Source organism: Myxine glutinosa, chromosome 11 (assembly GCF_964187855.1).
Source record: "Myxine glutinosa chromosome 11, kmMyxGlut1.1, whole genome shotgun sequence".
NCBI classification, from domain to species: domain Eukaryota; kingdom Metazoa; phylum Chordata; class Myxini; order Myxiniformes; family Myxinidae; genus Myxine; species Myxine glutinosa.
This window is the reverse complement of record NC_136271.1, coordinates 64,701,731-64,714,530: the sequence shown is the minus strand read 5'-3', so window position 1 is coordinate 64,714,530 and position 12,800 is coordinate 64,701,731. Positions and strand designations below refer to the sequence as shown.

Genomic DNA, 12,800 nt, shown 5'->3' with positions numbered 1-12,800 from the left:
ATGTTGGCAGACGGGACACCCAGTTTAACATCCATCCAAGATGGCGTGGCCTGTGATGAAAGGCTAATATCTAAATAGGTATTTATTTGTTTTTGTTGTTGTTCAATACCTGTTTTCTGTAGCTCCCAGTTGCAATCCACTTGCCTTTCAACCTGGATCCAGTAACGACTGTCAGTCCATATGGCGGCCTGCTTTCCAGTAATCACGGCTGTACCTGCAGCAGGAATGTGGAATTCATTCATTCATTTCGGTTTATTGAAATCATTAAACACTGGACAAGGCAGTCCAAACACTGATATTTGTTAAGTTTACAAAAATAAAGCAGTATTTCATAAAACTTACAAATGTATATAAAAATAATAATAATCATATAAAATTACATTAATATACATATTATGTATCAAAATAAGTGTATGGAATAAACAAACGTACATAATGAAACAATAATAAAAAATATAACAAATTCTAACAACAAAATAACCCAAAAATAGTTGAGAACTTAAGAAGAACAACAAACAGATATTCTGCATGTAATTGATTTTATGCACCTACATAACAGAATTAAGCAGAGTAGTAGTGATGGCAATGATGTGATGGCAAATATCAGAGTAGTGATGGCAATGTACAAAAGAGCGTGCACAGCTGTAAGGACGAAGGACAGGAACAGTGGTGAGTTTCAGGTGAAGGTGGGAGTGCATCAGGGGTCGGTACTAAGTCCACTACTATTTGTAGCTGTGATGGAGGTGCTGGCTCAGAACGTAAAGGAGGGTTTACCATGGGAGTTGTTGTATGCAGATGATCTGGTGTTGATTGCGGAAAATATGGATGGACTGAAGGAGCAGATGAACAAATGGAAGGAATGTATGGAGACAAAAGGTCTGAAGGTGAATATCGGAAAAACGAAGGTGATGGCAAGTGGTAAAGCATGTGGTGAGGTGGAAAGAACTGGGAAGTGGCCGTGTGCTGTGTGCAGGAAGGGTGTCGGAGTGAACTCCATTCAATGTACAATGTGTGCTGAGTGGGTTCATCAAAAATGTAGTGGTCTGAGAGGGTCATTAACCAGTGTGGCAGCTACATTCAAGTGTAAGGTGTGCACAGAGGAAGCTGCAGATGGAGGAAATGTTGAGTTGGATATTGGAGACGGCGTGAAGCTGCTGGAAGGTGTGAAAACATTTTGTTACCTAGGAGGCATGCTGAATGGAGAAGGTGGATCAGACTCGGCAACGGTTGCTAGAGTGAGATGTGCATAGAAGAAGTTTCGGGAACTGAGTGGCGTGCTGACGAGGAGGGGGAGTGTCGTTGAAGCTGAAGGGAAAGGTGTATGCTGCATGTGTGAGAAGTGTTATGATTTATGGGGGCGAGACATGGGTCATGAATGTAGAGCAGCAACGAAGGTTGGAAAGGGTGGAAATGCGAATGGTTTGGTGGATGTGTAGAGTATCGTTGCGAGAGAGGAAGACAAATGATGAATTGCGAAAGATGATGGGAATAGAGCCTGTGATGGATGCTGTGAAGAGAAACAGTTTGAGATGGTTTGGTCATGTGTTGAGGAAGAATGAAAGTGACTGGTTGAGAAGAGTGATGGAAATGAATGTAGAAGGAAGTAGAGGACGGGGAAGACCGAGAAAGACTTGGCTAAAGATGGTCGAAGAATAAATGCGGGCAAGGGGGTTAACAAGGGGAGATGCAGAAAATAGGGCAAAATGGAGAAGATTGTCATGGGGACCGCAAAGCTAACCCCCACTCTAGCAGGGAAAATGGCCTTTAAATGCCTGTTGTTGTTGTGTTGTATAACAGAATTAAGCATTTCAATCAAAAAAGGAATTGTTGAATTCTTGTATCTCTGAGTCTTACAGTCTGAGTTCTTAGTCTGAGTCTTACACCGAGGGAGGTCAAGATGTTGAGCATTCCTGAGTTGCATATTATATCGAGACACAGATTGTCGGGTAGGAGGAAGAATGTCACGTGACGATCACATTCTAAAAGACCAAGTCCAAAACGCAAGAGAAGCTCATTCCTACGTTCGCTCAACAACTGTTTACCAAAAATAACAAAGTTATTGCACGTAGGACTGAATAGATGGTAACGCAATAAAACGGAGCGCACGCTTCTGGAGTCGTTCAATCTCATCACTCTGAGCCCTTGTAATGCCAGAACACCACACGGGCAAACCGAACTCCAGCAAAGGGCGAATGTACACTTTGTATATTTCAACAAGATCGGGGGCACTCACATGGAATTTCATCAAGGTACAAAGGACGAAGAGTCGTCGAGCAGCACGAGAAACAATCTGCTGGATTTGACTTTTCCACTTCAGATCAGATTGGATTATAACACCAAGGAGAATGAGCGATTGAACTCTTTGCAGAGCGATGTTATCAATGACGACGTTTAATTGTGGTGGAACATTCTGAAGAAAAGATATTTGCACAATTTTACATTTCTCCGGCTTCGGTCTAACATCGTTAAGGCAACACCAATCACCAAGTGCATCAACACGGGCTTGGATCGAACTTTGCTGAGTTCTGTTCAACACTTCAACCTCAACCAGGCTCAAGTCATCCACATATTTCCAACGATGTTCTGTTGTTACAGCCACGTCATTCACCAGAAAAGCAACAAAATTGGTCCTTGTTTCGTCCCTTGTGGAAATCCCCCGGAGAGACACAAAGAATTTGACGTCTTCCCTTGATAACGAACCACCTGGGAACGATCAGAAAGGAAACTGCACACTGTATGTAGGATGGAAGCATCAATCCCAAGCTGATGAGCTTTTCGATGACCTTGGAGTGGTTGACCAGGTCGAAGGCCTTGGTAAAGTCGAAAGTGCAAATATTCGCATAATGACCTCGTTGGTCAAGATTTCGATGTATAACATTCAGCATATGGACTAAACAGTGGTTGATAGAACTTCCTTTCATGTTTCCAAACTGTGCAGGATCAATATGAGGTTTAAAATCGACCATCAACCAATCAGCAAGAAAACTCTCAACACCCGAGCTAAAACAGAGGTAATTGGGATAGAGCGTAGCTGATCAAATTCAGTAACACGAGTAGTCGTATGAATTCCACATACTGAAGCACATTTCCACTTAACAGGGAAGTATCCATTCTGTAAGCATTTGTTAATGGCCGTGACATCATTGAATAATACTCACCTAAGTGCCATAAAACAAAGCTTCATAAATCTGGGAGAGGGGACGCATCCCTGTTTCACTCTGCTTCCCAATTTCTAGATCATTGGAGATAGAATCTTGCAAGTTCCTCACTGTTCAAATTCCTCAAACTTGTTAGACAATTCCATATCCGGAAGTAACCAGAAATATATTGCACCCTGGTTACCGTGAAATGGGGTGAATAGGGACAGCAAGGTGAATATGGGCAGCAAGGTGAATAGGGACACAAACTGAAAAAAAGTTCAGAAACTTTTTTCGCTGAAAATTGATAACCATACTGATTTGTTGATATTTGGGTTGAAAGTGTTCTCTTGTTTTTAAAAAAAGCAACTTATAGTCCCTATTAACCCCATATATGGGTTAAATAGGAATAAATAGGATTTTTATGGCTGTCCCTATTCACCCCGTTTTACGGGTGAATAGGGACAGTCACTAATACAAAATAATAATAATCAAGAAACAATCCTGAGTTTCCAACTTATTGCGAAATTGATAGCTCAGATGGATGCACATAATATGTACCCATAATATAAACCATGGTGCCAATGAAAAAAAATATGGGATAAAAAGTTTCTCCAAACTCCCTATTTCCTGATTATTATTTTTTTGTATTAGTGACTGTCCCTATTCACCCATAAAACGGGGTGAATAGGGACCGCCATAAAAATCCTATTTATTCCTATTTAACCCATATATGGGGTTAATAGGGACTATAAGTTGCTTTTTAAAAAAACAAGACAACACTTTCAACCCAAATATCAACAAATCAGTATGGTTATCAATTTTCAGCGAAAAAAGTTTCCGAACTTTTTTCCAGTTTGTGTCCCTATTCACCTTGCTCTCCCTATTCCCCCCATTTTACGGTACCTTTCTACTGGAGTTAAAGACCAACTTAAACATTATAACTTATCATTTTATACAAATCAACTTTTCGAATAAACATCTCAGCTCATCAAATATTACATAGTCATGTATAATAAGCAACACATTCTTTATTGTATTTTAGGCATACGAGCATCAAGCTCACACAGTACCAATACACCGCCTAACAGGCAGAATTTTTAGCATCCAGCCAAAATTGCTAATCTTGATCTGATATACAAGGAGGACAATATCCAGAGTATACCCATGCATTCCCTCAGAGAACCAGGTTCTGCATAGACTATAATGAAAGTCAGCTCAACAACTTGTGAGAAGTAAGTTGTAAACGTGGACTCGGCCCATGGACGAGCAAGGCGAACGAGGATAGGAATTGCTAACAGCGGCCTCCACTCGGCCGTACATGGCACGACATACAATGAGCACCATTTTTGTCATTTTAGCAGCATCTTATAATTACACTTAGTGTGGAACCAACCATGACCTCATAGACAAGGATGGTGATGTTCAAACTTACCTGCACTTCCTGTGAATCCAGTCATCCATGCAAGGCGAGCATCCTTTGGTGCAATATATTCACTCTATATCAAAACAGCAATACATGGACACAAGGCTTCGTCGACTCAGTGTATTATATATACGAAGGTCAAATGAAAGTCACCAAAATTGCATGGAAATGGAAAAAGTAATGATGGCGATTTGTTAGTTTTAAGGGTAAAACATAAAAAGATCGAAAAAATTAAATTCTTTCTTTTGTGGAATAATTCAGGCTAAAAAAATATTCTACACTACATAAAAAGATGAACATTTTCATTTAATTTCGTTACTTCATTGTGTGTTACAATTACGTTTCTTAGGGGAATCATGTAATAATTTTATTAAATTATTCTACTTGTCAGGAGGATTGGTAGAATGGCCTCGAGGCACAGCCACCCATCTCTGAACTGTCCAGCCCAGGTTTGAATCCTGACCTAGATATAACCCATCATCCAGGTGTTAAACAGGTAGGGTGATTCTTCAGTGTGTGTGTGTGTGGCATCCCTAAGATGGGCGTTAAGCTGGGCGTCCGGCTGCTTGCCTTAGTGAGTGGATGTTAAAGATCCCACGATAATCTTTGTTAAAAGTAGGCGGGCGGAGTTATCTTACAATTTACAAATTCTCTCAGGAAAAGTATGGCCTGCAATGGTGTAGCAATCTGTCCAGAATTATGCGGAATATATCTTTGCTATAATTCACCAAATGTCCGTCCATCCGTCTGTCTGTCTGTCTGTCTGCCTGTCTGTTCGAAGGTACCGTAAAAACTGCTGAACCGATCGCAAAGATATTTTCGGTGGATAATCCTGGGATCTCCAGGAGTAAAATAGGCTATTTAGTTTTCCCAATTTCAGCTTTAGTCTCCAGCATTCTCAGGTTTGGACTCCCGCATAACATTCGCGTTCGCATAACATTCATTGTTCTCACAAGCCGAGAACGGCCCGTGCAGGGGCTGATCCGAGGATCTCACCAAACCGTCCGATTGGTAGTAGCGACGGGTGGTGTGTACAAAGGGCAGGGACTTAATCAACGCGAGCTGATGACTCGCGCTTACTGGGAATTCCTCGTTCGTGGGACACTGTCTCAAGCCCCAGTCCCCATCACGGATGGGGCTCAGCGGTTTACCCGAGCATGACGGCGAAGGGCAAGGTACAAGCTGGCCCGTCCAGTGTAGCGTGCGTGCAGCCACGGACATCGAAGGGCATTAAACGTTCATTAAACATTAAACGTTCATTAAAGGATTACGAAACGAAAAACATTACGAAATTACGTTCACACCATCGCGTCAAACACTACCGTGAACACATACATCGTCACAACATCGTCACAATGAGAACATCGTCACAATGAACGTTATGCGAACGTGAATGTTATGCGGCAGTCCAAACCTGAGAATGCTGGAGACCAAAGCTGAAATTGGGAAAACTAAATAGCCTATTTTACTCCTGGAGATCTCAGGATTACCCACCCAAAATATCTTTGCGATCGGTTCAGCGGTTTTTACGGTACCTTCGAACAGACAGACGGACATTTGGTGAATTATAGTAAGATTGTGACGATGTTGCTTTCCCGGGTGCTGCACAAACGGCTGCACCGATCGCTGCATGGCTGCACCGAACGCTGCACGGCTGCACCGATCGCTGCACGGTGACCTCGGACAAAGACCTTTCATAAGGACATGGGTTGAATCCCTGCTTGAGAGAATTCTAACCCATTTCAACTGAAGGAAACACGTATCGGGAGTACATACGACATAGCGATTGTGAACACGATTAGTTTAATCTCCACATGAGAGAATTCCACATAGCTATTTTGGGCGGTGAATACGCTAACAGATCGCTGTCTCCATCGATCTAGCCAAGGCCGTAACACCTATCGGCTGAAAATCCTTTTAACTGTTGATTTGGTAGTTTTTACAATGAAGGAAACACGTATCGGGAGTACATACGACATCGGGAGGACTAACTGCATGCGTCTTCAGTATCAAGCTTAAATCTGTCATGGCGGATCTGAAGAGCAGAATGCTTGGAGAAGTGGTGGGCTACTTTAGCATGAAGGAGGATAAGAAACGTGGACTCCCATACTGCCACATCCTGCTGATACTTGTTCCCACATGACGTTATTTTCCCGGGTGCCGCACAGACGGCTGCACCGATCGAGATTTAACGGATGTTTATCTTAATCGTTTAAAAGAAAAAAAAGCCTTCAATTTCTGATATTTAGCCTTTTCATTTGGGCCTCCCAATTGAAGCCCCGCCCATAGGGCTTTATAATTATTGCTAGTAATTATAATTATTGGATACAGGTGCAGGTCATTTGGCAGTTGTAACAGAGTCTCAAGTCACTTCATTTTTACTGTACTCCAAATATACTGTTGCAGCCACCAGACTGTTCTGGTTTCCCAGTTCAAATCCGGTGAGTCCTGTCAAAACGACCGTGACAGTCACCCGTTTTAAAGACCAAAATATTCACCCATGTCGAGGGTGAACCCACACCCCATAGAGCCCCTTCATGAGCGCACATTTTTATGCAGTCAATACACCTTCGTTAGGCATCAGATATAAAGCTTGTGGCCATGTTTCATCAAAATTGTGTGTGTAGTTTCGGAGAAGAGAGCAAATACCTATTTTGGGAGGGGGGTCAAAACCTCCCCATAGACCCTCATAATGAGCACAGATTTTGATGTGGTCAATACACCATATTTAGGCATCAGATATGAAGCTTGTGGCCAAGTTTCATCAAAATCGTGTGTTTGGTTCAGGAGAAAAGAGCAAATACCTCTTTTGGGAGATGGGGTTCAAAACCCCCTCGTAAACCCCCACAATGAGCACAGAATTTGATGCGGTCAATATACCTTCGTTAAGCATCAGATATGAAGCCTGTGGCCAGGTTTCATCAAAATCGTGTGTTTGGTTCAGGAGGTAATGAATGAAGTGTTTGCAGATTCACTCACTCACTTACCTACGGACACTGCTCGATTGCATCAACCCACCGGACTAAAGTCCAGGTGAGCTAAAAAATGAACAAAGTGGGTAAATATACCATTACACAAGGAACATTATATTTGCTTTATAACACGGAATTCTTTATTTACAGGGAAGTTTAAAACGGACAAAACTAAACTAAACAAACCATTCCTAGAAGAGCTGAAGAGGGAGCACATATCCTTGGTCAAATAATGATTAGCCTAGGAATTATTAACTTGTACTCCATGGGAATAGCATGGGTCCTTCAGTTAAACTATTGATTCCAACCAGGTCGAAACCTGGGTAGAGAAAGTCGCTGGATTTTTTCAAAAAGAGTTTTTAATAATTTAAATATAAATCGTTCAGAAGTTGAATTTTGGAAAATGTTTTTTTTGAATTTTAGAAAAAAACTTTTCAAGTAGTGAACAAACTGTCTCAGGGCCTTCAGCTACCTATGCTCCAAACGTTATACAGACAGTAGGTTTTTTTTGGTGACCGAACGTTCATGATTTTTTTTTAACCAAACTAAACTTTTGGTGCATTTGACGTCTTGAAAATCGAGGATAATGAAGAGGTCCTGTCGGGGGAGTTTCCAGGTCCCAAATAACAACGCACGCACCTCGTCCGTAATTGTCAAAATATTGTCGTAAAAATAATATCTTCCATTAAAGGCCATTTTGATGTCGTGAAATATAACAATTAAAATAAATTGTTTGAATTATTTGTTGCAGCTATTGAATGTAGTTTTTTTTATAACACTCAATGGAATTCTTTCTATGTCAAATATTACGCAAATTAAATATTTTTTCTCTGATTTTCAGATGTACATCCATCCATCCATACATAGAGAATTGCCTTATTTAATATAGTAGGATAATACTTGTCCAGTATAGCTTTGGAATTGCTAACCATATGAGCGTCGCCTGAAGGAACAATGTATGCGGACAGGTTGTAGGGAGGAGAAGACATGAGCTTGCGAAGGTCACGCAGCCGCTGTGTTGTTACCGTAGTTGTTGGGGGAAGATACTGGGGGCAGAATCCACAATCAATAAACAAAACAATCAAAATGAAAACAACGTTTCTCCACTTCATGACATTTGCTTTTAGTTAAAAGAATGAATAAAAAATTCATGATCATGATAAAACATCTTTGTATCTGTCGTTGCATAATGGTGACTTTTGGTAAATGTTTTTTTTTTTACCGGTGGAGAAATGCTGCAATTTCTCGTATCCTGCTTGTAATCTTCTTCCATCATATTATCTCCATTGGCTGACTCTGGTTGCCATGAATGTATAGAAGAACTTCCTTTTGAGGAGAAAAAACCCCAAAAATAATTGTTTAGTTTCCTTTAAAAAGGCAGATCAATTGTCATCATTTCGTTTTTCTTGATTTGCTTATTGTTGTGACGAAAGAAAAACACTATCCGCTACAATTATGAAATTTAAATAACCAATTTTTGATATATTCCAGTTACAATTCCCATTGGTTCAGGTCCATCTCTTGCATAGATTGCAGTAACTTTCACTGCATTCTGGGTAGCATTAGAGGACAGGGAACAAATTATTTCATCCGTTTCTCATCAAACCGAATCAGGATTGTTTTGAATGAAGCAGCCGGATCGTTAGGCCAGGCCAGAAATGTCTGCCAATACATCTTTATAGTGTCTAAAGTGGTCAAGGTCATCATACTATAAATAAGATTATTTATATTATAATATGTAATAATTCAATTATATTGTAATATGTAATAATAATATGTTGAATATTGTAATATATAATATGTTCAATATGTAGAAATATGTAATAATTCAATTTATACACAATCAATTCAATTGATAATTATGTATTGCATTATTATACTAAAATATAATGATCATGCACAGTGTCTGAAAATGAATATACCAAAAAGAACGTTGAATGGTTTTATTGTTATTTGAGACAATGACATAAATTTGACAGGAGTACATGCATTGGAGTTGTAAGTTTCAGTTGATTGTGAATATTGATTGTTATTTTCTTTGTTTCAGGAGAAACCCAATTTTCTGTTGTAGTGACAAGTCCTCAATAGAAAGCGAAAATTGTGACATTTGTACATGAATATTGATTGTTATTTTCTTTCTTTTGGGAGAAACGCCATTTTCTGACATCATGACAAGTCCTCAATAGAAAGCAAAAATTGTGACATTTGTACATGAATGTGGTTCAATCATCCATGCCCAAAGGCGTTTTCAGCGTGAAATGATCAAACCAGCGCCTGAAAGACCTTCCATGAGAAGATAGGTAGATCAGTTTGAGGTTACAGGATCTGTCCTGAAGGGTAAATCTGCTGTAAGGCCAAGAAAGTCAAATGAAAGGGTGAATGTTGTTATGGACGCATTTACCAACAGCCCTAAAAAGTCAATTAGGAGAGCCTCTCTTGAGTTAAACATTCCGAAAAACTCTGTTCATCATATCCTTCATAAAGAATTGAGTGAGGTTTAAATGTTATACAATGCAAACAGTTCATAAACTTTTAGAAGAGAATTATGAAACAAGAGTAAATGTTTGTCGAGAATTAATTGCATGGATATAATTGGCCAAACATTTTTTTGTCAAACCTCATTTTTAGTGACGAGGCTACATTTCACATATCAGGCAAAGTGAATCATCATAATTGTAGATATGGAGAGAAGACAATCTGCATGAATTGTATGAATATGAAAGAGATTCGCCTAAGTGAACGTCTGGTGTGTGTGTCACATTCTTACATCTATGGACCCTATTCCTTTGATGAACGTGCTGTCACCAGCATTTCATATCTCAACATACCACGAGACTATCTTATTCCGCAACTCTAAGAAAATCCCAACTTGTTACAAGGAGCCATCTTTCAACAGGATGGAGCACAACATCACTTTGCTCAAATTGTAAAAGTGTTTTCGAATCAAACTTTGCCAGACCTTTGGGTTGGTCGAGGAGCACCAATGAAATGGCCTGCTCGTTCCACCCAACTTAACGCCTTTCGATTTTTATCTCTTAAATTCCACACTACATCTCAATTTAGCACCATGTTGATTTTCAGTAGCATTAAATGAAGTAGAAAGCACTTGATTATAAATGATATTTTAAAAATATAATTATAGCACTCTGCCTGATAGTAGATTGAGTTCTGCCAAAGCAGCCTCACAACAAGGATTACACTGGGTGGTTTGCCTTTGCCTTCACAGTGGTAGTCAGGACTGAAATTTGTAATTTGTACACTTCACGAAAGACACCGTGGGATTTTAACGTCCGCAGACTAATGATAACAAACAGGCCCGCCAGTTTAACGTCTGTCCATCCGAGGACTAGCGACGATCCACACACTGATGAATCACCCTGCCTGCGAAACACCAGAATGGCAATTTATAGTTGGGTCCTGATTTAAACCCAGCCGAGACAGCTCAGAGGCGAACATCCTTATTCTATTCTGCCAGCGCTAAGTATCGGTGAGCAGTTCAATATATAAAAACGTTCCTGATAAAATTATTCATTTACTACAATTACTCAAGCGTTAATAAGAAAAGGTCCACAGGTCTAATTCACACCACAAAACCAAAAAAGTATATTGTAGCAAAACACAAAACTTTTTACTTTAGTTATTTAAGGCCCACTATTGGATTTCAATGTTAGACATGGTAGACGTATTAGTGGTGGATGGGAGTACTCTCACAGTTGTATCAATGCAACAAAATAAGTCATATATATATATATATATATATATATATAACACCTCAAATACAAACTCAAAGCAAATATGTCACAAGGTACATGTGATTGAACATAGAGAGAAAAGGAAAGCTATGGATCTTACGCAGCGCAATGACGCACAATATTTGCAACCACATCTCCATTTCCCCAAGTCCAAATGCTGCTCACAAAGCATTCAAACTCAGGGTTCAAAAGCAATCTGTTGCTGGTCAAAGTCCATGTGTTTCCTTGCGTGCAGGTGTACAGCCTGGGTGGGAGCAGCTCAGGGGTTGTACCTGTTTATGTTCATTGGACAAGCCGTTTGTGTGTTTATAGACTCTGTGCAGTGACATTTCACCGGGAACCGTTTCACATTATTTCATTTGCAGAATATGTGGATAATTTGAAGGAAGTAAAGATGAATGAAAAGGATGAGGTGAGAGTACCCAGAAAGCATTGCAGACAGCCAATTATATTTGGAGGTCTCATTGGATAGCTATGGATTTCTCATTGGATTCGGAAGAGGGTCAGAGAGCGGTATTCAGGATTGCAAAGCAGATAGCGAAAGAGAGGTGTGATGTGAAGTAGGCTGGGCCAAATCGGAGGTGATTTTCCTAATTCAATGTAATTTACCTAAAAGTTGTGAGTATCAGGAACAAAATCATGAAAAAAAATTTCAAAAATATTGACGTTTTACGGTCAGACAGCCCGTTACCATAGCAACAGTTACAGACGACTCAAAAAATGCCTAAATTGACGATTTCTCAAGCTGTGTTTGACCCCCAGAGTTGATTCTGGTACCAAAAGATGCAGAATTGAAAGCGAAGGATGATTGGATAGCTTAACAATGTCTGTGACGCAATTCAATACCACTTTTATCCAAAAAACTGATTTTTGTCTGAAATTTCAAGCATATTTATGGAAAAAAATTGAAAATTTTGCTTTTTAATCATAGGATAACCATTAATCAGATTAAATTTACTTTAAATTGTCTTTTACAACCTTGTATTGTCCAGTTTTTATAACTGTTATAACGTTGTTTAAATTTGGCCATCTTGATTTCAATAAAAAAAAGTTAACAAAAGCAGCTTACAATCATTAATTTTAATGCCTGCTTTCGGTTGTTACTGTAACCATTCATCAGGGCGTTCAAGGCGCTCTTGCACACATCAAGGATAGGCGCTCTTGTCTTCGATACAACGGCAGTGAACTCTGGGGTCAAGAGTGGAGTCGTAGTAAGACTGGAGACTGAGTTTGGCAGGAGTCTTCTGCAACTGGCGTGTCGGCACCACATCCACGAATTGGTTGGAGGGGCGTCTTGCTCAATAGTGTATGGCCCCACCACAGGACCTAATGAACAGCTGTTCAAGCGACTGCTCAACACTTGGAGTGAATTGGACCAGGGCAACTACACATTGGTCGAGGTGTCTGCTCAACAGAGAGAGCTGGCTGGCCATGTACATGCCACCATCACCTTCCTTCAGACGTGGATGGACAATAGCACAAAGGAGACTCTTCGACACGACTACCTGGAGCT

At 40.1% G+C, this 12,800-nt stretch overlaps 1 protein-coding gene across 7 annotated transcripts in view; it reads right to left on the bottom strand.

Annotated features, from left to right (window-relative positions):
- XPNPEP2 (X-prolyl aminopeptidase 2) overlaps window positions 1-11,501 on the bottom strand; it is a 79,365-nt gene extending 67,864 nt beyond the window's left edge. For 4 of the 7 annotated variants that reach the window (XR_013624978.1, XR_013624977.1, XR_013624976.1 and 1 more), the window contains exons 1-5: window positions 11,388-11,501; window positions 8,758-8,861; window positions 8,465-8,581; window positions 4,573-4,636; window positions 110-214 (exon numbers count right to left, since the gene is read on the bottom strand). Coding sequence is in view for 3 of the 7 variants with exons in the window: in XM_068097125.2 (XP_067953226.2) it covers window positions 110-214; window positions 4,573-4,636; window positions 8,465-8,581; window positions 8,758-8,861; window positions 11,388-11,427 (430 nt within the window). In the remaining 4 variants the exon portion in view is untranslated. The remainder of the gene's footprint in view (window positions 1-109; window positions 215-4,572; window positions 4,637-8,464; window positions 8,582-8,757; window positions 8,862-11,387) is intronic. The other 3 variants (XR_013624979.1, XM_068097126.2, XM_068097127.2) reach the window with 3 other exon arrangements.
- Window positions 11,502-12,800: the final 1,299 nt, after the last annotated feature.